The 26,853-nt window shown below is 31.3% G+C and overlaps 1 protein-coding gene across 2 annotated transcripts in view; it reads right to left on the bottom strand.

The window, feature by feature from the left end:
• The window catches only part of LOC129230619 (F-box only protein 21-like), an 85,522-nt gene that overhangs the window by 3,677 nt on the left and 54,992 nt on the right, over positions 1–26,853 (bottom strand). Inside the window, exons 3-11 of one of the 2 annotated variants that reach the window (XM_054865035.1) lie at positions 25,989–26,113; positions 25,155–25,310; positions 23,043–23,185; positions 20,064–20,197; positions 18,471–18,609; positions 15,645–15,824; positions 14,695–14,814; positions 10,067–10,140; positions 9,697–9,854 (exon numbers count right to left, since the gene is read on the bottom strand). The exons of the other annotated variant lie outside the window; for it this stretch is intronic. Of the exons in view, the coding sequence (XP_054721010.1) occupies positions 9,697–9,854; positions 10,067–10,140; positions 14,695–14,814; positions 15,645–15,824; positions 18,471–18,609; positions 20,064–20,197; positions 23,043–23,185; positions 25,155–25,310; positions 25,989–26,113 (1,229 nt within the window). The remainder of the gene's footprint in view (positions 1–9,696; positions 9,855–10,066; positions 10,141–14,694; positions 14,815–15,644; positions 15,825–18,470; positions 18,610–20,063; positions 20,198–23,042; positions 23,186–25,154; positions 25,311–25,988; positions 26,114–26,853) is intronic. 2 annotated transcript variants of the gene reach the window in all.

Raw genomic sequence — 26,853 nt, 5'->3', positions numbered from 1 at the left:
GAATAAAATTCTTTATCGGGGAAAAAATCATGTTATAGCCATTTCGCATAAGTCGGATCTCGTTGTAGCGGGAGTCGACTGTATTTGTAGTTATAAATATACAATGACTATATGATATTAGTACAAAAAATAAAATTCATAAATGTATTTCATTTTTCAAACATCAGAGATATTTAGATTTCATGCCTAAAATTTTAAATTTTTCTGTAAGACGCTTAATGTTTACTTCATAAACTAAGTGACTGAGTGCAGAGAGTGTTTGCATTTTGGAAAATGCGGGGTATCTACAAAATTTCGAGTTTTCAAGTCCGTGCTTCTGCCTGTAACTTTCCACGACTAACAGAAGGTAATGTTTTCAGGAAAAAAACGTTGATTTTTTACAAGAATTGCTTAAATTAGTGCTTTTGAAAATAAAATTGTTACCACTTGAGATATACTTTTCACATATGCTACTAAAAATTCAAATTGAATTAAAATGTAACAACTTTATTAATAAAAAACAATTAATGCAACATAATGATTTTCATATTCTATTACCGTCCTAAATGTCCTTAATTAACTTTTTAGATGAATTTTATTTTCTAAACTCTTCACAAACTTAAGCTAAATACTGGTGAAAATCAATGATAATTTTTAAGAGTGGATATAGCTGGAACTGATTTGAATTCAAAATTTTTGAGTAAGCTGTGTCAAAATGGCAAGTGTGCCAACTTACACTATACAATGCAAGATACAAGAAGGGTTTAAAATAGTCGTAATGACAAAATTATATATGTGTAGTATGACAAGGTAAAATCACAGAAGTAAACACAAATGAGGGGTTTATTAGAAGTAGATGAAATCAGATTTTAAATTCTGTAAAAAGCGAAACTTAAACATAAAAAGTTTAAAAAACAGCAAAAATGCTTACATTCTATGTCTAATTGGTAAAAGTTGGTATTCATGTATGTTATAAAACTCAAAACCCATGACCAATAGGGTGGATCGAAAAAAACGAAATTTTGAATCTTAATTTGGAATACCCACCAAAAGCTGTGCATATGTAAGAACAATACACACGTAAAATATTATCAAGTTTGAACAACTCCTTGAGGGTCCTACCAAGGCTTGAATTTCTCCAAAAATATGGGAAAAATTTCCAAAATTTTTATGAAAATAATAAGTTTCAAAATTTTTATTCTAATACCATTAAAATGTTTCCTTTTAACACGCTTTTCACGTATCTTCAAAATTATTTACATTCTTTGCAGTATTAGGTACACACACAAGTTCGTAAAATTTCGTGAAATTAAAAAACATACTTTTTTTAAGCCTTTTTTCAAATTGTAATATTTTTTTCTTTTAACAGGGTGGTGACAGATCAGGGAGATCAGGGAAAAGTCAGGGAACTTTAATCATCAGAGAGAAATCAGGGAAATATCAGGGAATTTTGAAAAAATATCAAAAAATCAGGAAAAATTGATTTTATGAATTTTTTTTTTTTGCATTACAAAATTACGTATTCTAATTCCCTACGCATTTTCTGCCAATTATCTGTTCAAAAAAAAGTAAAATTAATGAGGTGTGATTATACACTGCTGCATATTGGTTCATCTTTTTTTTCTCAACGTCAAAGTATTGAATCTTACTTATTAACCACAGGATGAACTTCCTAAGATTGCATTAGTGTCTGTTAGGTTGTTTATTTTACCTAGCTTGAAGTTTCCTTTCACGCTTTCAAGGCTACGTAAAATAAACAACCATACAGGCAAAGAGGAAACCTTCGTTAATGCCTTAGCTCCTTTGCCTTTATTCCATTGTCTTGAAGTAATTATCCTACTGTAATTACGATTTCAAGAAGAAATCTTTGGTTTTTGAATGATTACTGATAAAAGCTTAAAAGTTATTACTTCTTCGCAATTTAATTTAATTGCTAAAATTGAACTTTCAGTAAAAAAAAAACTGTTTTTTGCCATTATACTATTTGTTGCCGCCGCAGATTATAAAGGTTTTCTTTTCTTCAGACTTTAATGATTCTTTTAATTTATAACCAAGTTGTAGTCTTCTTTTATATGTTTTGAAATTAACAAATTGCTTTTTTTTTTCTGTTTTCTTTTTTTTCCCTTGCATTTCAAAGTTGTTTGTTACAAAAGCAATCTAAGATTTTTTTTCGTTACATACTAAAATCATTTGAAATAGAGTTAACCTGTGTACTTAAGTAAATATTTTTATTTTGTATTGTTAAAATGCTGTATTCATTCATTAAAACCTATGTTCTTGATTAGAGAAAAGCTCCCTTTGAATGGATGTCGAATGGTTTCATTTGTTTTGCATAAATATGTCAATTAGTTATATAAGAATAACTACATTACTTCTATGCTTTCACTATTACTTTTTATTCTTGCAACAATTATTATACTGTTTGAAAATTTAGTTCAAAATAAATTCAATTACATTTTAGTTCTATCAGAAATACACACATGTTTTTAAGAGTGATTTTAATAGTTTCTTAAAATTCTTATGCTAAGTGGTTCCTGGAAGTAAAATATTTTTTAAAAAAATTTCTATAATCTTTCCATGTAGAAAAATTTAATATACTGTTTTGTAGGTTTTTTTTTCTCCAAAAAACTTAACTTGATATGTTTTTTTAACCATTTTATTAAAAAAGTAGCATCTTTTTAAAAGATATCTATAGTTCAACAACTTTACACAACTTAAAACGTTTAAAATACTGCATTTTATACAAACATACAATGGATTTCAAGTAAAACAAAGAAAGAAAACCATTATCACTGGTAACGTAAATCAGGGAAATTTGGTGAACTTAATCAGGGAAATCAGGGAAAAGTCAGGGAACTTTTTTTCACAATTCCTGTCGCCACTCTGTTTAAAGTCCAATTTTTTTTTGCAATGACTGTGAAGAATGCAGTTTTAAATGGAAATGTAATTATATTTTATTATATTAACAGCTCAGCACTTACAAGGAGCGTAGTTGCTTTAAACTGGACCAGTGGTAAATTGTCGCACCTGCCTAGCAATTTATCTATTGGTCCTGCGGATAGTCTTTTCGGCTATCGAAAAATATAATTTTCAAACCCTTTCAGAAGCACGTACTTCGTCTGTGACACTTGTGTCTCTGTCTTCGAATTTTATTCCGATCACCGACTTTAGGGCGATAATTATTTGACACAGTATCAAAATCCTGCAATGTTTCTGAAGCAATTGCTGCAGCATATCGCACATCTGTCAGATATGCTGTACTGGTAGATCTGCCACTGTTGATAGCGTTGGCAGAGAAAGTCTCATTTGTTCCACTTTTGAAGTGACATAAACACCAAAAGATGTTGATGGCTCTGTTGGCGAGAGTATAGCCGTTGCAAATTTTTCTTCTTCTGGAATTGAAACAAAACATTGCTGTTCCTCATCAGTGTTATTACAGCATCTCGTTACGTAAGTGAAAATCTGAAAAAAATTATTGATCCTGTCATTCAACGAAATGCCTATTTTTGCCACCCGGAAAATATTCTCTTAACAGTGATCACTGATGAACGAAGTACATCAGAGAACTGGCTTTGCGAAGATTTTGAAGGTCAGACAAGTGACTTCTGCCCATGTAGAAATGAGAGAATTCTATAATTCAAGGATTAACTTTAATGCATCAGACTACTCTGATGTTATCAACCGGCAAGAATGTGCAATAACTGACACCCCTTTCCTATTTTAGCTGGCATATCTAATGAAAGTCTTCAACAATAGATTGAAAACACCAACGCCAATTTTGTGTTTGTTTAGTTCTCCTGTCACACTCAAGTGGTGGAACGCTGTGCTAATATTGTGACAGAAGCTTCTTTGTGATTAGTCAATCGGCAAGAAATGGCTTCATAAAAGCAAAAATCAAATCTCGAAGTATCATGTCATCGTTTGAAACAAAAAATGATTTCAAAGAGGTTTCATGAATAGATGTGAAGAATTGACTATTTTCTGTTGCTTTAACTAACTGATATTTTTTAAGTCCCTCATTTTGTGAAATGTTGATGCTTATATGTCAGAGCGACTGTGTGTGAGTAAATATACAGTCGAGCCTCCATATATCGAACTTCCACATATCGAAATTTTCTATATATCGAAATCCCAGCAAATTTCAATGCTCATAACATAGAAAAATTGTTTCTATATATCGAAAAAATCTCTGTTTATCGAAATTTTTTTCGAGACATTCATACATTTTTTTTCCCACTTTAGACTGTTTGTCTCATGAAAAATGAAAGTTAGGGGAGAATATTATGTTTACTAAAGGTTGCTGAGAAATTCATAAGAAATCTGGGTTTGAGGGGTGTGTAGATAGGTTGTCATAGCTGCCAACCTCAAGATAAAAAAAATAGGAGCACTTAAGGGAAAAAATAGGAGCAATGAGGGTTAAAATAGGAGCACCAAATCGTGGCCTGTGCTAAACCTTCCTTCTGTACCGTAAGCTTCTATAAGTTCTAAGCACCATTACAAAGCGTTTCTGAATTTTCATGTTAGATTTTCAACAAAACTACAACCAAGTATAAGATAAAAATATTTTACATTAAAAAAGCATCATTACGTAAGTACATATTGAAAATTAAAAAAAAAAAAAAAACATGATTACTGTTTGATTTAATAAAAATGCAACCCTTTTTAAAAATATTCCTTTATACATATCCTACATGTATTGAAAATGCATTGCATAAGAACATATATTGAAGATTTAAAAAAAAAAAAAAAAAACACGATTACTTCTTATACTTGAAAGTAAAGCAGCTTCATAGTAAAGGTCAAGACTTGGAAATCTTCTAAGTGGCCAGTGGCCACTAGACTCCAAAAACTTAGTGGCTACCACTGTCACCAAGTTTTGAAACACAAACTGGAGGGGAGATGGGGCAGTTTTTACAACTTTCATGAAAAAAATAGATGAATAGGACCTCACACATTTTAAAATAGAGTCATTCAATACTTTTTTTGTACATGGAAAATTCAAGTTAAAATAGATTTCTGATTTATTAAAAAAAATAAATAAATAAATGAGAAGTCAGCAGGAACCTTCATTTTAGATGAAATGGTTTCAGCTTATAACAAAGCCTCCTAGGCAATAAGGATCAAATACAAATAAAATTTCTCTTTCAAAAAAATAATTTAAAAAAAAACCATAACTTTTTGATTTTTGTTATTTTTAATAGTTTGCATTGAGACAAACAACCAATTCTGTTTTCGGAAACTTAGGCAATTAATAGTCTTGTCTACTTCCATGTTGCAAATGACCAAACATGGCAACAATGCAAAAAATTTAAGATGATAGATTTTTGAATTTGTTGCATTAAAAGTAATTATAAATAATTAATAATCCTTAAAAAAACTAAAATTTTGATGAAATAGACAGTTTTTAGTACATTAGGATCCAAACCAATCAGGATAACATAATATTCTGAAGAAAAATTTTTTTCATTTTTCAAGAAAAAAATTAAGAATTTTCCGGAAAAAAAAAGCCCATTTCGCATTATTTTCAATAGTTTGCATTGCAATAAACATCTAATTCCGATTTTGAAAACTTGGCCACTTGAAGAGTTTTGTGTACTTAAATCTCGCAAATGACCAAATATGGCGACTAAGTCAGTCTATTCAGATATAAAATTTTGAATTTGTTGCATGAAAAAGATTTGAAAATAAAAAATCCCCATAAAACTACAATTTAATTGAGAATCTTTAGCACATTCGTGTCCAAAGCAATAGGGATAAAATGAAATTTTAAATAGTATACTTGTTTTCATTTCTCAATAAAATTATTTAAAAAAAAAAAAACATTTTGCAGCACATTTTGCTGATTTTCATTAGTTTGCAGTTAAAAGAAACCCCCAATTCTGCTTTGTCTTTGAAAACGAAAGCACTTAAGCATCGTCTACTTCCATCTTCTGAATAACCAAATATGGCGGCTACGTTTTGCACGTAGCTGAAATGCTCGATGAAAAAACGATGTTCTCCGATCGATTAGCGCTCCCACTCAGTGTTTATCTTGACACTAATGCTTCCAGGGCATAAAATCGCCTCCTCTTTTGTTGAGTTTGTGCACACTTCCTACCTTCTAGGATAGGGAAATTTCTTCTTTTTCCTCAGAAATCGAAAAGTGTACAAGCAAAGTCAAAAAACGGAGTTTTTTGGAATAAATCGGATTTTCGGAGTACGCAATAAAAATCGGAGAAACTCCGGGAAAAACGGAGCACTTGGCAGCTATGGGTTGTTGTTCCGTTCTGGAGTTCTTAAATTCCCTCAAGTTTATTTCAAATCTTAGTTGCAGCCAGTAACACTGTAAAATCAGTTTCAAGTTATCCTTTTTGTCTGTTGATTATAATTCCTAGTCTTTTTAGCTTCAGCAAAAATCATTCAAGTTAAGTAGATTGGTTTTTTACTTTTCTCTCGATTACATTGCCCAACGAAAATCCCCTCATATTGCGAATCAAGTTGAACTTCCGACGAATGAAGATGTATGAAGGCACAAAAATGTAATTTCTGTTAATTTTTCAGTTATTAACTTTTGTTTAATCCGATGCTCGTATAAATTAGAAATTGGGTTTCATGCACGAAAATTAGCTTTAATTTTAATGTGTTAGGAGATTTTTATGATAAAATAAGATTGTTTCTATATATTGAAATTTCTATATATCGAATTTTTTTCCGTCAATTTGCTACTTCGATATATGGAGGTCCGACTGTACATTCTTTGTAACCAATGCACTTCTCTCTATGTTTTTTTTAGTTAGTACAACTAAATCATTTTGATAGTTCACTTCTAATGTAAAATGAGTAATAAATTTTTACTTAATACATGTGACTCGGCAGATGGAAAAGGTAAAATGGAACTGGAAATGCAGCCACCTGTTTTTAGTGGATGCTGGGCTGTTAATGTAATAAAGTTTAACTTCACTTCCGTTTAAAAGTGCATTTTGTACAGGCGTTGTAAAAAAGAAAACTGGACTTTAAAAGAAGAAATATTGCAATGTTCAAAAAAGCTTTAAAAAAGTCAACTTTTGGTTAATTTCGCGAAACTTAACGGCTTATGTGCAAACTTAATGGTGGAAAAACTGTAAATAATTGTGAAGATACATGAAAAGAGTGTTCAAAGGAAGCATTTTAACCATATTATAACAAAAATTTTAAACACTAGTATTTTCATAAAAATTTTGGAAAATTGACCTTTTTTTCTATTTTTGGAGAAATTCAAGCCTTGGTAGGACCCTCAAAGAGTTGTTCAGTCTTGATAATATTTTACATGTGTGTTGTACTTACACATGCACAGCTTTTGGCAGGTATTCCAAATTAAGATTCAAAATTTCGTTTTTTTCGATCCACCGTAATGACCAATAGTCAGTTTCCATGCAAGTTTTTGCTTAGTAATGTTGAATTTGTTGAAAAGTAAAAATTAAATCTAAACACAAAGAAGAAAATTGATAGACAGTGGTGACTTTTTTTTTTGAGGATGAACGGTTTGGCTATTTAAAAAAAAAAAAAACTAGTAAAAATATATATATAAAAAAAAAAAAAACAAGTGAGGTTAACTTTGGTTTTAGACTGGGTTAGAAAGACTGGGTTTAAGTGTGCTGCTGAGCAATTTATCTAGTTTCCCTGACTTTTTCCATTTGTTGGCTTTAATTATAGTTCTCGGCTATTTATTTTTGCTAGCTTTGAAGGAATCTAGGAAATAAGATCTATCACAAAATAAAAAGCATGAACTTGTAAAATTTATGCAAATATAAAAACCTACTGTAGTGGGGGCAAACCTAACTTAGCAGCATTGTGAAGGTTACACAGAACCTAATCACAGCATTATGGCGCTGCCAGGTTATGTTTGCCCCAACTATAGGTTTATTAGGATGACAGCAGGAAATGCATGTGAAATTTCTCTTCATGCACAATTTTATCCCAGTAGGAGTGTCCTGGGAAGATAAAGCTCAACATCTGCAGGAATGAGTTTCTCAGATATTTGAAGAAATACGTTTTGGATTACATACTAATTATAGAGAAATGTTAGAACTGGTGTTTTTTCTCTTTTTTTTTTTTTTGTCATTCTTTATCTTCAGTGCAGGGTTGGCCAGATTGGACCCAATTGGGTTGGACCCAATGGGTTTTTTTGAAAAAACCCATTTAAAAAAACCCATTATTTAGCCCACTTTTGGGTTTTTTAAAATTTTTTGAGAACTTTTTTTTAAAAAATAATTTAAATACTTTTACAATTTAAACTTCTTTTTTATTTCTTCTTCACAATAGGCAATGGACATAAAAAATGAATTTTGAACTTTAATAGTATTTCTTAACTCTTAAGGGCATTAAAAAATGCTTCAAAGATTTTAAATAAATATATTTAACTTTTTCCTTTAACTGGTCAATAAGGAACTCAAATTATCTGGACTAAGTCCTGTCACGTCAGATTTTCTCGGTATTTGCAGATTGTACAAAGGATACTACTTTAGCTAAAAGGCTCTCATGTGAATTATTTTCTGCAAACCAACACGTCACAAAACTCGAATAAACAAGGTATATTTTTTAGAAATTAAACAGGTTTTACAAACGGTCGGACAGAAAACGGAATAGGATGTACAGTATTTTCATTATCTTACGAAAAAGTTTAATATTTCTTACTCTGTACACAGAAATAGAAAAACAGGCAACATAAAATTCAAAGAAATGTCTTAATTAGGCTGGAGTTCAGTAAAAAGGGATTTAAACTACTTGAGGTTCTACAGTAGTTTTGCATAACAAAATGAAATACAATAAAGTAAAATACAAAAAAAAAATGTCGCAATAAAAAACGAACAAATAAATAATAGATTTTATCACTCAAGAAGTAACTTTGCCTTAATTGTTGGTAATCATGGAAACTAAAAAAATCTGAAACTTCACCATTCTTGAATTTTGTCGTCTTTTATACTCTTCTTCTGAAAACGCTGAATTTTCCAGCTTTTTTTATCAAGACAATTTTTGTGCTTTGTCCATATACTTATGCTACAATATGCTACGAGTACCCCACCTTTCCCCTAAAAAAAGACAAAAAAACCCACATTTCTTTTAAAAAACCCAGCTTTAAGTTGGGTTTTTTTTTTTGGGTTTTATTTAAAAAAACCCAAAAAACCCTGGGTCCATGGGCTTTTTTAAAAAAACCCGGGTTTTTGCCAACCATGCTTCAGTGTAAACCAAATGCGCAAGCTTGTACAAAAAAGCTAAACATAGATAAAAATTACAAAAGAAAGAAAAATTTGCAGATACTGCAGAGAACCAAGGCAAGCCTTTCCTGCCCCCCCCCCCCCCGCCCCCCCCAAAAAAAAGAAGAAAAGAAAAAAAATCAAAATTGTTAACTACAAAACAATTAACTCTATTTTAAGTTCCACAACTGTAAAGACCAAAAGACTAAATTTTACCTAATCTTTAGGATTTTTCTTATTTGGAGCTCCCCCCCCCCCTCTTTTCTTTTTTTTTTTTTTTTTTGTGTCAGTGTCCCCAAGGCCCAGACCCTTAGTTTTCGACTAGGCTGACATGGTCTCTCGTCGGGTCTGATACTGCACTTTAACCTTCCCATGGCAGTTTATGCAATATTTATATAACATTAAGATAATAGTACACTTTTAAAATGATAAATAACAATAGAAAAAAAAATTCTTCCTCTGCAATGTTAAACTTGAGCTTAGTAATTTTGGAATAAATCATTACCCTGTGCTGCATATCTGTTTGTTCCATCATTCACCAAAACATGATAAAATGGTTGCTTCTCTTTGTTGGACAGATTGCTCACACCCATTTGTCTGATCCAGTCTTTGCTTGCAGTACACACATTATCCCAGCCATATATCACACATCGGTAGCCATACCTACGAAAAGTGAAGTGTAAATAATTTCAAACAGTTGTAAACAGATTGTTATGAACAATTTTTTACTCCAGATTCCATGAGAACTTAAAACATAGCTACAGAACAACTCTGAAACGTCTATGATTAAATATTCTGAATAAAAAGACAATTCGAAAACAGTGTTTCAATGACTTTTAAAATTATCTATTAGCTTGTAAAGCAAATTTTCTTACTTTTTATGCTTCATTATCATTCCAACAGCATATTTAACTTCTTTATTATATCCACCTCTATACTGTACCTTTATCTATTAAAAATATTAAAACAAAAATTAAATTTTAAAATCAAATTATTGAATTTGATACAAATTCTGATATGAAGCCAAGACTAGGGACAGATTTATACTTAAACAGACTACGCAACCAGACAACTAAAGTGGCAAAATTTGAGTTAAGAACACTTTTAATGGAAACACATTAAAGAGTACTAAAGCTAGTTCAATCAAGCATAATACCATAAAATATATCCACTTGTGAGTTGTTTATATAATCTTTTTTTTTACACATGAAATATAATTTACCAGAGAGTCAAAAATATAATTTACTTTTATTACTTAAAATTAAGTTACACTTTTCCACTTACTTTTCAAATATTTACAAGCTTAATATTTACTATTAACATGAAATATAATTGACAAAAATAGCCAAAAATATAAAAAATGTCTCCATATTTTAAAAATTTTTATGATTTTTTTTTATTTGGTTTTACATGAAATCTAATTGTTCGGACTGTCAAAGACGCCTTCAATTTTTTTTAACTTTTATATGATTAACATTAATTTTTAATAAAGTATAATTTACTTGACAGACAAAGGTCAAATTAGAGTGAGGGGAGCAAAAGAAAATGCAAAAGGAAGAAAAATGGTGAAAGGAAGTAAGAAGGGTAGCAGTATGTGCCATGCCAGGGGGTGGCATTACAATTACAGCAAATTTAAACTTGTTGAAGACTAAAAATAGTTTGAGCTCTCTCAGTCTTTAAAACGGGGCTGTCCATAACTGACGTCACTTTTTTCAACAATTTGACCCCCCTCACCTGTGTCACACTTTACCTTACCCCTTCCCTCCCAAGATTGTCACATGTCACGCTGCTTTTCATAAGCATAGTTATAATAAAACTGCATAATGTCAAACTTCCTGCTACCTCCTCCCTCCCTTTTGTCACACACTCACAACTTCATGACCCTCCCACTCTCCCCGAAGTGTGACATCATTTATAGACAACCCCAATGAAAAAAACACATAAAATGTTGTATTCATAAAATGTAATAGAATGTTAAGTACTGTTCATGTATTTTTTGAAAAGATAAGAACTTTATTTTTACAAAAAAAATTATGATGATATTATGAGCAATTCGGCTAGGAAATATCAAAATGGAGAAGTGATTCTGATGAAAGTAAGAAGGATGGGGTTAAAAATGATTTCCTTTTTACATAATTTTACTTAAATGTGTTATCTAATTAGAAAAGGTTCTTAGAAGAAGTGCCAGAATTCATAGAGGTACAGTAGAGTCTCGAAAACTCAAGTCTCAAAAGTCCAAGGTTCTGCTTAATCCGAGGTGCTTTGTTAATATTTTTAAGGTATACTTTTTATAGACAAAAAAATGTTCTAATCTGAAAATTTAAATATTTTGCTATGTAGAACTTCCCTAACAATATACAATAAGGTAATAGAAATACATTGAAAGGTTTATGTCAATAACATTGCCAAGTCACATGAAATAATCATTGACTATAAGAGATGGATTAAGAGATGCTTTGGAGAAAGTAGGAAGAAGGTTGATGCAAAAATAACGTGAAATTAAAAAATTTTTGTCCCAAAGAACGAACAAACAGCTCTTTTGGAACATCCGATTGCAATTTAAAAGGGAAGTGCAAAACTTGACACTGTATGAAGAGTATATATGAAATTTTATCCTTCTATGACTAATGTTTTTGTATCATGTGAGGTTTATTCACGCTCATACATAAACACAAATGTCACGAGAAAACTGATCAAAACTTATACAAGGACAATCAAAGGGCAGTTTTTGGTTGCCTGCAAGTTTACACATAAGTAAGTGCAGACATCAAGAAAAAAAAACGATCAAAACTTGTTAAGGGTAAAAAAACATAAGTTTAATGTTGATATTTGAATGATAAATTTTTAGAGGAGACAGTATTTCTTTTTTATAGGGTAAGAAAGTGAACAGTGCATGTCCTTCAGTAGTCCAAAGAATTTTTTTGGATAATCAGTTTTCAGTAATCCGAGGCGGCGCAAGCCCCAACTACCTGGATTTTCGAGACTCTACTGTAGTTTAATACTCTACACTCAAAAGGTTCAGTACGTCAATCAAGGGCGGATCCAGAAACTTCTCAAGGGGGGGGGGGGCGATAGATTTTTATTATTTACCCCATATATATATATATATATATATATATATATATATATATATATATATATATATATATATATATATATATATAAACAAATACAAATGTGATAAAAATTGATTGAGTTGTTTTAATTCGTTGATAATATTGGAACAAGCTGAATCTGATTCAGAAAAAAAAATGTCTTTCCAACGACATCAAATGCTAGGGGGTATGGGAAATCTTTCATCCCGGTAATAGGCAATTAATGTGAAATTTCTGCCTTAAAATTACAAAAAATCTAATTCGAAGTTTAAAACATAATACCCCAGGTGCAAACAATGGGGGGAGGGGGCTCGAAGTAATTTTGTACAAAATTTCAAGGTTGTAGGTGCTATGGGGTCTCCAGGACGTAAGCCCACCACAGACTTCCTTTCATTATTTCTTTGACCTTACTTTTTTTTAATACATAGAGAAAATATAAAACTGACCCAAGCTAGAGTGGCCCTAGTCAATATTTTCAATTTTGTTTTTTCTAATTTAATAAATTTTTGATAAATATTATCATCCCGGAACTTAGGTTTTGTGTTTTCAAAGGCTACAACAAGGTTTTCAAAGGCTTAAAACACAAACCGTCAATTACAGTTCACAATATTTTTTGAGCCGTCTTTTCGATTTTTAATGAATGTGTTAATGAGGCGTTAAAAATATCTATGCATTCACACTCACATACAGACCAAAAACTTGTCGAATCAGAAAAAGAAAAAACAAAAAGAAAATACAAAATACATAAATGTACCTTGTCTAACAACATCTGGTAGCTCACCAATTTCATGGGTTTTATCTTCGTCTTCTTTCTTGAAAAATCCTAATAAACTGATTTGTTTTCTTTTGGACTTATAGTCAACTTTTGGAAGTTAGATGTAACCAGTATTCAAGAGAGACAATGACTGAACATTTCCCCGTTTCCTAGAGTGAGGCTCTACAGACAGAATGACTGGCATCATCAAAAAATCGGCGGCTCTGAATGTCTGATTGCGAAGGTTATGTTTCCCCCTTTCCCCTTTATGATTTGCATTTTAGCCCGTTAGACTTTTTCGTTCTCGGTGAAGATCTTGAGGTTTCTGTTTCATCATATTTTCAAGCCAAAATTCAATCCCAACAAAGAACAAAATGTTATAAATTCTTATTCCTATAAAGGCAAGAAATAATGTTCTTTTGCCTCTGAAGAATATTTTGTTTTGCAGATATTTTTTAGTTTTTTTTTTTTTGGTTAATTTCGGTAGGTGCCCGGTTATTTATCTCTTGGCTCAAGGGGGGGGGGGCGATCGCCCCCCCCCCTTGTATCCGCCCTTGACGTCAATGAGATACAAAGGGATAAAAATTTCAAAATTGAAAATTTGGAGATAAGCAGTACAAATAATATGACAACCTCTCTTCTGTTTTGGGGGAAGAGATTGTACTAGTAGCCCTGGTAGGTGCTGCTACAAAGCATGACTAAGAAAAAATTTTCAAAAAAAGTCTACACCCCCCCCCCCCCCCCCCCCCCCCAACCCTAGGGTTTGAACTTTGCACTTGTTTCACTCAAAACATAAAAAAAATCTAGTTTTTTTCTCTCAATAGCCTCAAGTAAAAGATAAGAGTCAGAGAGAATAAGATTCAGTTGTTTTATTGCATTAGAATGCTAGATGCTGATGAACAAAATTTTTGCTCAAAAGACAAAATCAGTTATTGCTTTTAGTCAAATTCAAGGTTAAACTTGATTTTAACAAAAATAACTGCTTCAAAAATATTCAATGTATTAGTTACAATTGGTCTAAAGCAGTTTGTTATGCAAAAGTACAGAGTTCCAAAAATAGCGATCCATTTTAATGAAAACACCAATGTATTGATTTTTTTCACTGGTATTTGAGGAACATATGAAGACTTGGGTAACCTGTAACAGCAATAAAACAGAAAATTGCCACCAACAAGAGCAAATATTAGGCAACTTGTGAACAAATTCAGAAATAACTGATGGTTGTCCAGGACGTTTTTCATCTACAACACAACTAGTTCATCTGCATTTTTTCACAAGTGGCATTGTTGGTGGCTGTTTTAAGTATTTTGCTGGAACAGGTGACGATACTCTTCATATGCTTTAACCATCCAGTTTCCATGAAACAATGGGGATAGATTCTTTCTTCCAAGGAGGGCATTTCTACAAATATCTGTAAAATAAATCAACTCATTAGTGCTTTCATGGAAATATATTGTTATTTTTGGAACACCCTGCACTTTTAATGAGATCACTGATTTTAAGGGAGTATTGGATTTTCATTGAAATTGATATACTGACTAAGATCATCTCATTGGTGGATCATCGTCATACATTTTTATTTACATTTAAATACCTAAACAGAAAGAGGATGAAGTTCATAGCAGTTTCTGAATAAAAGAAATAAATGTCTTACTTTAACGCTTTGTTTTGTTTTCTGATTCTCCAGTGAGCAAAGGGCAGATTGATACATATAACCAACGATTCCTACAGCCATAGGATCTTGAGCTGATATTTCTTGCAGCAATGATATCACCTACAAGGAAAGCAAACAATTTTTATTATACTTACTCTTGTTAGCGGGTGGGACAAAATATTTAATTGTTAGCAAAAACCAGGGGTGCAAGTGGACTCAAAGTTGAATTTTCTGAAGACAGTGTGAAATTTTTGGAAGCTCGACCCCCTAACATTCTTTGAACATGCATACAAAAATTATTGAAAAAAAACATTTAAAAAGATTTCTTCAGTTTTAAAATGTTGCCAGTCAGAAATTTTTGGAAACAGCAACCCAAAATTTTCGGAAATGTCGGAAATTTCAGATCACTAACACCCCTGGCAAAAACAAAAATGAATGATAGTAATGATAAAATTAAGCATTAATGAAGTCAAAAAATTAATTCCAAGGCTGAACTTAAACAAGCATAAAATTTGCGGATTTTGAGCTTCACAAATAATTTATTTTTTTTTTAAAGGTTTTAAAGCTCAATTTCATCGTAAGGTAGGGTAATTGGCGATGAGTTGAGCAGCATTACTTTTGTAGTATTAGTTTTGCAAAAGTCTTTCAACTCAAATCTGTGCTAATAACGTGTCTCTTTTTCACTCAACTCTCCCAAAAGAGGTAAACATTGTGAAGGCCATAACTCAACTTAACAAAGCCGCACTATATTACTTACTATCTAGCAGCACACAAAGAAAACATTTTTTTTCTTAATTCAGTATTTTAATTTCCCTGTTTCATTTCTGTGCTGCAGACAAATTTTAAGAAAAAGAACGTCTGAAACTATGAAACACGAATGATAATGCTAAAAATATAAAAATATTTCCTCTTGCATTGTGAATGTAATAAAAAATATCTTCCCCTCTTACATCAGATGTGTTGATGCTGAGATGCATATATACTCTCGCCAAAAGCAGCTTGTGTTCCATGTCATCAGGATTTATGATTGACAAAAGCTCTAAGGCATTGCATAAACATACGACTATTGCACCAATGCCGTCCATTTGGCGACCAACTTCAACTAAATTCCAGCACATGCGGATAAAAACCTAAAAAAAAATGCACTAAAATAAATTGATGATTGCTGACAAAATATGAAAAAAAACTAACAGCATTCATAAGACTCTGTGCCGATATTTACAGGAGAATTTTCAATTATAACAATAAAGACAACACACATTTGCAGGGGTGCACTTGACCAAACCATGGAAGGGCTCCTAGCAAGCAGCATTAAGACAGAACAGGAGCATAGGATTAAAAAAAAACTTGCTCCTCTCTTTCCCTTTTATAATTGAGTGTTCATTTTTCATTATTTATATTTTGCAACTTAAAGTTTATATTAAGCAACTTAAGTAACTTTAAGTAAGTTAAGAAAAATTCTGAGCATTTTCCTGAAAAAGAGGCAGTGATAGCTACAGGGGGAGAATATGCATTAACATTTCATTTTATGCTACATTATTTCAAGCAATAAATTGTATCTTCGATTTGTAATAATTAATATTTTAGATATATATCATTTTAAATTATGACAAATTAGTTAAAATCAGAATTCCAGGATTTGTCCCTAAAAAAAAACAACTCTGGAATGGCCTTAAAAAAGTTTCACCCCTGGATTTGTTTCTTGAGTTTGAGGAGTAACAGCTTTTTTATCAAATCTATTTCGTCCCCAGAAAAAGAGTCGATTTTGTCCCATGCCCCAGGTTTTAAAAAGGTAAAAATTCAAACTTGGTTTTCATTTTTAGTTAGTTTGTCAACAAAAACTTGACAAAGTACATTAATCAGCAGACCAGCCATGGAAGAGATTTGGGGATAAAGTCTTTCCCATAACTCCAACACATTAAAATTTAATATTCAGTCTTAAGTATATTATTATTTTATTTTTGCAGCTGAATCTTATTAAACAGGAAAATATTCATGATGAGGGGAAAAGAAAGGAGAACACATTAAATCTAAAATTTAAAGTACAGCATAAAATATGAATTCACTTGTTCATTGTTACAAGTGGAAGCACCTAAAACCCGCCTTGACCACAGCCTTGCGAAGAAACTTCAAACTCTGGCAATACTTATCCATCAATCTGAAAATGTCTCATTGAAGAAGTCAGAGGGTTATTTCATAGTATAACATGATTCAGTTGTTTAAGGTTATTGAAGTGGTAGATATTGACAAAATTTTTGTCATTAGTGTGTCTATGGAAGAGATTCAAACCTTTTTATTTAAAAGAAAACTAATACAGTAAAACTTCTCTGGAGCGACCACTCTCCGTTCCTGAAAAAAGTGGTCGTTAATGGAGGTTGGTCGCTCTTGGAGGTCATTTTCGAACATGCAAATATAGCACCATAGTTGTTACATACCTTCTTCCTGCAGTGTATTAACCAAGAACAGTATCATAAGAATGTATTTAAATAAAGAAAAATTTTTTCTTTATTTTAAATATAAATATACTTTTTACATGATTTTTCTATTTAAAAACTAATAGCTTTAAAATTCGCCTGCTTCAGATTCTTTGTTTTTCCTAAAACAACTTTAGTTTCTAGTTTAGTTTTCAGCTGCAAAAATAAATTAATAATGAGTCCTTATTATTAGTGCAAGATAAGATTATCTATTTCTGTTAGAGTTTGTTGTACTCACAGCTTCTTTTTTTTTACTGCTAATTTCCTTTCTGATTTTTTTCTTGTGTAAGTTCAAGACTTCTGCACGTTTTTTTGAGCGTAAGATTGCTCAATTTTTCGAAATTCTGACAGTGATGTATGGTATGGTGATGAAAAGCAGAATGCAAATTTACTGAAACCAACTCTTGAGCTTTCAAAGGGACTAAAAATAGATTTCGTTCACTCTGATGAAGTAGGAATGCTCCCTTCTAACCCCCCCCCTCTCCCGTAAGCAACCAAGAAATTCCAAGAAACAACCTTTTAACAAAGTTCTATTCTTATCAACCTCCCTCAATGAAAGGTGCACACTTGACTTGCCTTGAGATTTTCATGTGCCACCTTAGTTTCCCTAGGGTCCGAAAAACAACGTCCTCCTTTTTGTGCCTTTAACGAGGTTCTAAGTAGAGACAGCAAGAAAGGAACACGTTTGGACCCACTGGAGAAAGATTTTAATCCCTTATTCCGGTTTCTTTCCACCTTTTGTTAATATAAGAAAACTGTTCTGTGTCCACATTAACTTTATTTTCTATTGCTTTTCTTCTGTTGTCTCTCTCTTTTTGAGTTTTCTCTAACAAAAATTCCGGTATTTTTGAATGCTGAGGTTTACGATTTGCCGGTCGTTGTGAGAGGTTTCAATGGTCTTTCCCAGAGGTATTTTAACATTAGTCATATACGGGGGAAATTCGGTGCCTCAGAAAAGTGGTCGTTAATGGATGTGGTCGCTCAGACGTAGAAGTTTCACTGTAACAGTAAATTAATAATAACACCAACAAATAGAGAAAACTGTACAAATTTTGAATGCAGAGTTGGTTTTTTGCTTTACGAAATAGAAAAAAGTTCCTAATAGTGATCGAAGTTTCTTTCAAAACAAAAGAATTCGAGTTTTTTTCAAAATTGCTATTGTTTGCAAATTTATAGCACAGAGTTTTACTTAAAGTTCTATACAATAACAAAATAAAGTATAAAGTAATATTTATGAGAGTTCAAAAGTATTTTCAAATTTAGTTTTTTACAAACAATTACAGCACAAAACACATAGCTTACTTTTACAGGGGGAACAGCTTCGTACCAGGATGAGTTAAAATTATCATAGCCTGGAACTAAATCATCTAAATCCTTTAAACTTTTCAAAGCTCCTTTTTCAAACACATCAATAAATGTGTATGCTTCATTGTCAGTACGCCTGAAATTAAGATCTAGTTATTTCACACAAATAAGGTTGTAAGGTAAATAAAGTACATAAAAATTGGTAACATTAGAAAACAATATAAATAAAATAAAAGAAGCCTAAACTGAAAAGTAAAAAAATATATATATATATACATTTGTGTGGTGTTAGAACGTTGAAGACCACAAATTTGCAACAAATTGCAGACATGTTTGAGGGTTATACGGAACTCCTTTTCAATGTAAAAGAAGTGAGCTTATGGTGAAAACTCATAACATCTTTTTGTTGGATCATAGTTGCCTTTTTCTGCATAAAAGTAGTATTTTATTTCATCGTAAAAAAAAAAAAAACGCAAAAGCAATGCTACACATTATAAAGAAATATAGAAAGAAAAAATATTTACAGTGAAATCCTGTTACAACAAACTTCAAGGAACCACAATTTTGCTTGTTATAACGAACTTCAAGCAATATAATGGAAACCAAATTGGGACTGAAAATTAGTGTCATTGTAACAGATACAGTAGGCGCCGCTTAATATGATCACGGTTAATGTTATCATTCGCTTAATGTTATCAGAATAAAGAAGTCCCGGAACGCTTGTATGTTAACACGCGTTAAAAAAGTCGGATATTGTAATCAGTTTCTTTGTTTATTGTTATCACTTTTTCATAAACTTTCAATTTTTTTCCTGCTTTTGTTCCTCAATTAACAGAAATACATAGGCAAACCCTGACGAGACTAACTTTCTGTGTAGTATTTTGTGGTTTTCAATAGCAATTCAAAATTTTTCTAGGAATGAAGCTACAGAAAGTTCATCCCCAGTGACCAGACTCCTCCTAAGAAAACTTTCTTTTGCACCTAAAAAAATTCAGTCGCTGGACATGGCATTGATGTAGGACCTCCATTGTTGCCATTACTTTGTAAACTACAAAAGAATTGTGTTGAGATTGAAAACAAAGCGAAGTAAATTAAAATTTAAACAACAAGCAAAACCATGCTGGAAAAGATAGAAAAGCTGAATGTGCTTTGAAACTAGTTTACGAATATCAGGGAAAACGGTCATATTTTTCTTCACCTATTACTATGTGATTCAAAATTGCATAATTTAGCTTTAACTTTTTATGATTCTGATATTTCCATTCTGTTAATTTAATAATTTATAATTTAAAACTGCGTTCAGTTGAGTCATTGTGATTTTAATTTGATGTTGCCAAAATAAATGCACCTTAATTGGAAAAAAATAATTATTTTGTGTGTGCTGGATTCTTTTCGGTTATTGTTATCAGTTGGTTATTGTTATCAAATTGTATTTGTCCCAAAGTGATCACATTAAGTGGCGCCTACTGTACTTTGTTGTACTGACATTGACTGTAACGGGATTTCACTGTGTTATTTTATTTACGTAAGAAAAACAGAAAGCTGTAAAATCCATAAAGTAGTCATAAATTGACTAAGGCATAAACTTACCCAGTATGTTCCAACCACTTGAGTAAAAACTGTCCAGGAAAGCTGACAGGAAGACATGCAACACCAAGTCTAGCAGCAATATAATGGTAAACAATTGAAAGAGTGATTGGAATTCCCGTTTTTTTCTGTAACACCTAAAACACAAAAAATATAAATATCAAATTACATTGAAAAAAATATTACACAAAATATGTGTTAAGAAATCTTTTGATGGGCTTTTTTTTTCCTTAAGGGAGGAAACCAATTTAGTGGGGTTAAAAAATTTACTTTTTTTAAAAATGTTATAAAATGTTAGTATAACTATTCAAGACTATGTTGCCAAAATTTCAACGAAAAATTTCAATTAACTCTGATGTTATAAACATTAAAGTGACTGAAGTTTCGAAAATGTTCACAGCAGTTTTTTTTCTTAAATGCATTTTTCAAGAAACAAATTTTTTTCAACTGGTGGGCATTCTAGCTCTAAGAGTTATTCACCAATCGTTTTGAAAATTTGTGTGAATATTTTTTATTCAATTACAATCCCTATGAACCTACCTTTGAGATGATATTATTGATATATATTTTTTTAAATATATAATGCAAGAAAGGTGAAAAAAAAAATGGTAGAAAAACATGACATTGTAATCAAACACTTCAAAAACATGCAATTTTAAATTGTTTTGATAACAATTAGGTTTATGTTCTTAAGAAGTATGTTTTTAACAACAAAGAAAAATTAATGATTACAGATAAAAATTGTGGCTTTTCGGTAATGCCCACCAGCAACCAGTTTTGATTGCAACCACTCATGGACAGCAGCTTCTAACTCCACTATTTCTGGTGGAAATGACTTGAAAAAATTAAAGTGCACTTCAAAAGAGGAATGAATATCCTCTAAGTTTGAACACATTTTGATTATTTCTTCCCATGAAACAAATTCACAAAAAACACTTAAGTTTCGGCCTCGTAAACGGGCTTCCCCCTTTAACTTTAAACTAGACAAAAAGCTGATAGCTCTATTCTTCTAAAACATGTGGATATTTTTTTCTTTTAATTTGATTTGAGCTTAATGAACAAGTGATAGTATCTCCTAGTGTTATTTGAATTTTTATTTGATGAATAAATCATTATTTGCAAGAGTATTAAAATAAAATTTGAAACTGATGACTCTGATGACAAGGGCAATGACTTATGTATCAAAAAATATGTTCCACATAATCTTTTGATTGCAACTTAATTAAAAAATTTTCATCATTACACGAGCATATGATTTCTTGATAAGTATCAGTGTTTGACAACATATTTTAAGACTTCCACCATGATTCTACTGGATAAGAGAATGCAGTAAATCTGCTATGGTAAAAATCTCATTAGAGCAAAAACTTTAGTAATCATCAACTCAAATTATATAAGAACAATGTCAACGCTCGTGATATCGGTACAAGGGAATATCCTCACAGTAAAATAGTTTTGCTTGTCCCTTGGACTTTGTTAAAATGGGATTACACTGTATTTGAATTCTATACATTTTAAACACTTAATAGCTTATGTAAGTTAACATTAACTCATAAACATTTTTAAAGTATATTTCTGAAAAGAAATTTTTCCAAAGGGTGATCTATTACAAAGTTTAATAATAACATAAAGTTTTAATATGGTAAAGTTTATATTATTACCATTATTACTTCAAAAAAAATCCTTTTTTTAAGTTCTTTATGATAGGAATTCACATTTCTCGGTTTTCAGAAATGGCAAGTATAATGAAGAAAAAAGCATGCATTAAATTTCATTTCCACAATAAAGTTTTTGACACAGAAACAGCACAGATGTCAAATAAATAATTCTTTACTCTCAAAAGTTAAAATGAGGATTACTTCTGTTGCTATGATTTTCAACCATAGTTGGTTAGATTGTCTAATTGCAGTGCTTTGCTGTAATTTGGTAGATCGCTTTTTAAAAAGACACCTGAATTGCAGAAAGAAAAATCCTGAAGATATAAAAAAAAACTAGAGTTTTGTATCTTTAGGATAGTGGACCTTCACAAAATGCTATTAATTATTCCAAATTTTATGAAAAACAATTCAATGAAAAATGAATTCACAAAATTTAGATTCACTCAATACAATTTTGCCTACTTAGAAAGAGTTTTTAAAAAGGCATTTTGCTCTTTCGAGAAATGATGCAAAAAGAAAATTTGCTCTTAGAATCAAATAGGTTTCCGACAACAAGTCAAGTTCATATGGAGACATAAATATTTACTAGTGCACTTTTCAATGTATTTTTTTACCACAAAATGAAATGCACAAATGTAGAAACTTTTATGCTTTAAGGTATGGTTTTAACCACAACTAAATATTAAATAAATCAAAATTTCCTAAGAATACTGAAGTTTTTCAGTACGGACCAAAAAAAAAGGGGGGGGGGGGATTTGGAGAGGACCAATTGGATGAAAAAATGGACTTCAAGGAACCTGAAGGGGAAAAGGGACTTGGGCAGGCTGCCCTGGCAGACCCTGGTTTAGGTGAAGACAAAATTCCTTTACCATTGCTATGAAAACATTTCTTGCAACTTTTATGAGGCATAAGCAACCGTAAAAATAAAAGATAATACTGCAATGTTAGCAAGCACCCAAATTTGCAGGAAACTGTTCAAATGCATTTTCACCATAAACTCACTCCTTTTGAATTGAAAAATGGTTCCTTATAACCCTGAAACACATATCTGCAGTTTAATGCAACTTTGTACTCATTAATGCTGTATTATTACTTCTTCTTTTTTCACACGAAGGCATTAATTTATGAATTGCAAAAATACTTAAAATCAAGAATTTGGCCATTTTCCAAAAGTAAAATAAAATATTTTTTAACTCAAAGGCAACACATTTTTAAATACTGCTAATGTTACATCGGCGAAACAAGTTTTTCCCCTCTAGCAATAAATATTACCAGAGTGTTTAATCAGATCTAATGCATCACTTTCACAATACATCATAATTACCTTATCAATAAATGTGTTTTCAGCACAGTAAAAATCTTCTCTGTTGCCAAAATATTTCAGTTCTTCAAAAATCACAGTATTTATGCAACTCAAAATGATTTTGCATTCTGATGACGCCCACAACGAACTCGAAATATTTTCAGCTTTAAATAAAAATAAAAATTACAAAGTTTTCACAATGGATTGTACTATTGGCAGGTGAGTGGCAGCATCTACAAGAAATGAGTTTTCGAGATAACACAAATGTAAAAGGAAAAAAAAAAACTTACAGATACTGCCACTTACTTGCCCAGGGCATACTTATGTAGAACAATTTAATAATCACATCAAAAAAAAAAAGAAAAAAGAATCAGGAGGGAAAAAAAGAGAGAACTGAGAACTTAAATTTTGAATAGATGTAGTAAATTAGATAATAACAAAGAGCCAATTAAAAAGAGAGGAACATTCAAGATTGTCCATGTCCCTTAAAGGACATGGACAATGAAATCCTTAGAAAGAATTTCTGAGTGCTCTAGTGCGGAACGTGCTCGTTTAAGTAGTTACTTACGTTCAAAAAAACTTGGACAGTTTATCTTTATTTTTATGTATCATTTCTAGTGCTATGTGTAATAGTTTCTGAAAAATATTTTTTTAAAACCGGGATATTCTTTTATGCTAACCCTGTATATACAGTGAAACCTCCCTTAACGGACACTCCCGAATAACGGACACCTCTCATTAACGGACATTTTTGCAAGTCCCAGTCCCTCAATATAGGCCATTCCATGTAATTCACTCTGAATAACGGACACTCCGAATAACGGACAGTTATTTCACAAAAAAATTCCCTTGCAATCTCAGCAGTTTCATTTTTTTTTTCTTTTCACAGAATATCTTAGTAACTGCTTGCCTTACAAAGCTTTTTATCCTCCACAACTGATATCCCCCCCCCCCCGTCATTTCCTTATCACTGTTTCTTGGAATTAAAAGGGTGGTAATGGGCAGAAGCAGCGATTGGGGCTTAAAAGTTGGGGGCAGAGAAAAAAATAAAAGGCATGGTACTTTTTGCGGGCAGCAAAAAATGAAAAAGAAAATAAAAGTCATAATTTTGTAACGGCTAGTTTTGAGAGTATTGAAACAGATAAGTGAAAACTGATGTCAGTCTAACAATTAACGTACGTTTTTCTTAAGATTTTAATGAATTTTGTTCACAATAACTATTTAAAAGTTAAGATAAAAAAGAGGAAACTGGGCGCTTTTTCTAACTACGGCTCTCAGGAGATGCAATTGAGCAGACCGGCGCTGGTAGTAGTCGACTTTATGGCGCCGTTGTTTCGTTGGCTTGTTTAATTTTTAGACATGAAAAGAAGATTTGCCCATATTCAAGGTCATATTGCCAACTGTCAATCATGCAATAGTGATACTCGAGGTAAAATAAATAAATTAACCATAATAAGTGTTGGGGGGAGGGGGGTTGCTCCGTCGAATCGCCGCCGTTGGTAATGCAAAAAAGAGATGTCAAACTGTTTTAACTGATTACTTTAATTGATTAAATGCTTTTTAAGACAAGTGTGTGCTGTCAGTATACCTTTATTAAGAAAAAAACAGATTAATTACATTTGACGTAAAATGTAATAAACCTTTCGCAATGTTTCGATTGTGTTCTACAAAGGGAACAACAGCCCATTTTGAAAAAGGTAAATTAAGTAGTTCCTCCTAATAGCGGACACCTCCCAATAACGGACAAAACTTTTGGTCCCTTGACTGTCCGCTATTCAGAGGTTTCACTGTATATAAATAAGGAAAAAAGAGGATTGCAAATCAGTAATACATTATTTATTTTTTTTAAACTTAAAATAGAACATTAAAAATAAATAAAAAAACAGATCACGTACTCAAGGAAAATTTATCACAATATATTTCACAATGCAGAAATATTAGCACTTTCATTAGTTATTTGATAACAACTCTAAACATCATAATATATTATTGACTTTGAGTAAAAAACCCGAACTTTAATGCTAAAGTGAACTGGTGGGGTTTTTTTTCCTTTGATTTAGAAAAGTTTTTTTTTTCTTTTTTTCAAATTTTAAATAACTTTTTTCAATCGAAGATATTATTATGCATACTTACAGGGCAGCAACAATCCTCGAGCAACAACAGGATGCCTCGGAGATATTGCCTTTACTTTTGCAAAAACTAGATCTACTATATCATTTAGCTGAGGTATGACATCTTTTGTACAGTGAATACTAGTAGGCTGACACCATTGTGAAATCATGCAAGCTCCTAAAAAATTTTAAGTAAAATTACAAAAACTGATCAAAAACAATTCACATAACTAAAACATTAAAAAAAGATTTTTATGGAATGACAAAAGGCCTTAAACTAATGCTTCATTATATTTTCCAAGTTATTAAACATGCATTCATGCCAACTTTTAGCAAGATTTCAACACCTATGTCAGTTCAAAACCTTAAGAGAAAAATATGAACATGGAAAATTGCCTAGGTCCAGAAGTATTGTTAAGGGTTTTGCGATAATTTCTTCCTTTCTACTATTTGTTTGGCCAAGAAATTGTACACACATTTACAAAATGTTACTTTTCATGTGATTTCCACTATATATGACAAAAAAACTTAGGATTCTTTACTCTGGTGATGATTACAAATTTTACATTATATTTCAAACATTAAAACTAAATATAAAAACTTTCTCACAAAATGATTTAAATTATCCTTTGCTAATGAAGTAATAAACATAGGGCATCAAACAAAGTATTTCAACAGACACAATTTCCTTTCAGGTAAGCAGGCAAGAGTTTTTAATCAAAATTGAAAGATTAAAAAACTGAAAAATAAAACTTCAAAAGAAAGATATGGAAATTGTCTGGAATTTAGCAAAAATCTATCAACTATTAACAAAAATCTATGCCATCGACATCAAGTAGTCTCAAAATGTATTTACCTTCGATCAAGGATATATTTTCAACAGGCTGTGCTAAAAACTTTCTCCATAGGACTTCTAACTGCTTATGTCTTATAAAACGCAATGCTCTTTTAGCATAGTACTTCTGAGTTAAATTCAAGTGACTGAAATAAGAATATATTTAGTTAAAAAATGAGAAGTAAGAAAGAAAAAGAAAAATGTAAATAAAAAGTACAGATTCAGAAAATTAAAATCATTAAAAATGTGAATGAACTATGTGGTGAAGGTAAAAGATTTAAAACAGAAGTTTTTAAATTACTACAATCAAAAACTAAAATTTCTTAAGCAGATCAGTTAAACTAAGAAAGGCTATTTGTCCGACTTGAAATTTTTTTTACATGATAATACAAACTTAAATATTACAAAAGTGTGAGGAAAACTATAGAAATAAAACGGAATAATCTTAAATAAACTAATACATATTATTTGGAAACTAATTACCCTGTGACTGGATTTGAAAAGAATTATTTACTAAGTATGGCATGCTTTCATTAGACATGTCACATTACTACTAGTTTATTTTTTTGATTGTGTCTTTGGCTAAATATTAAGCTTTTTTAATCTTTTAAGAAATATTTTTAACTTTTTTTCAAACATAGTTCTTAAGTAAAAACACAAAAACAATAGCGGAAACGAAAAACCAAGCTACTACAAAAAAAACACAAATGCCAAGCAGCAGTGCAAAACCTGTGAATGACCAATGCAACAAACAGAAAATCAAAGTTGGATGGTACAATCTTAAAATTAGAACCATTTTCAAATTAAAACTAGTTTTTTTTCTTCTCATTTTTACCCACTGCAAATATACCATATCAACAAAATTTGTTGTTTTATTACTATTCTA

Source organism: Uloborus diversus, chromosome 9, assembly GCF_026930045.1.
Source record: "Uloborus diversus isolate 005 chromosome 9, Udiv.v.3.1, whole genome shotgun sequence".
Lineage (NCBI taxonomy): Eukaryota > Metazoa > Arthropoda > Arachnida > Araneae > Uloboridae > Uloborus > Uloborus diversus.
Note: the sequence above shows the minus strand (reverse complement) of the source record. Positions and strands in the feature narration are given on the sequence as shown.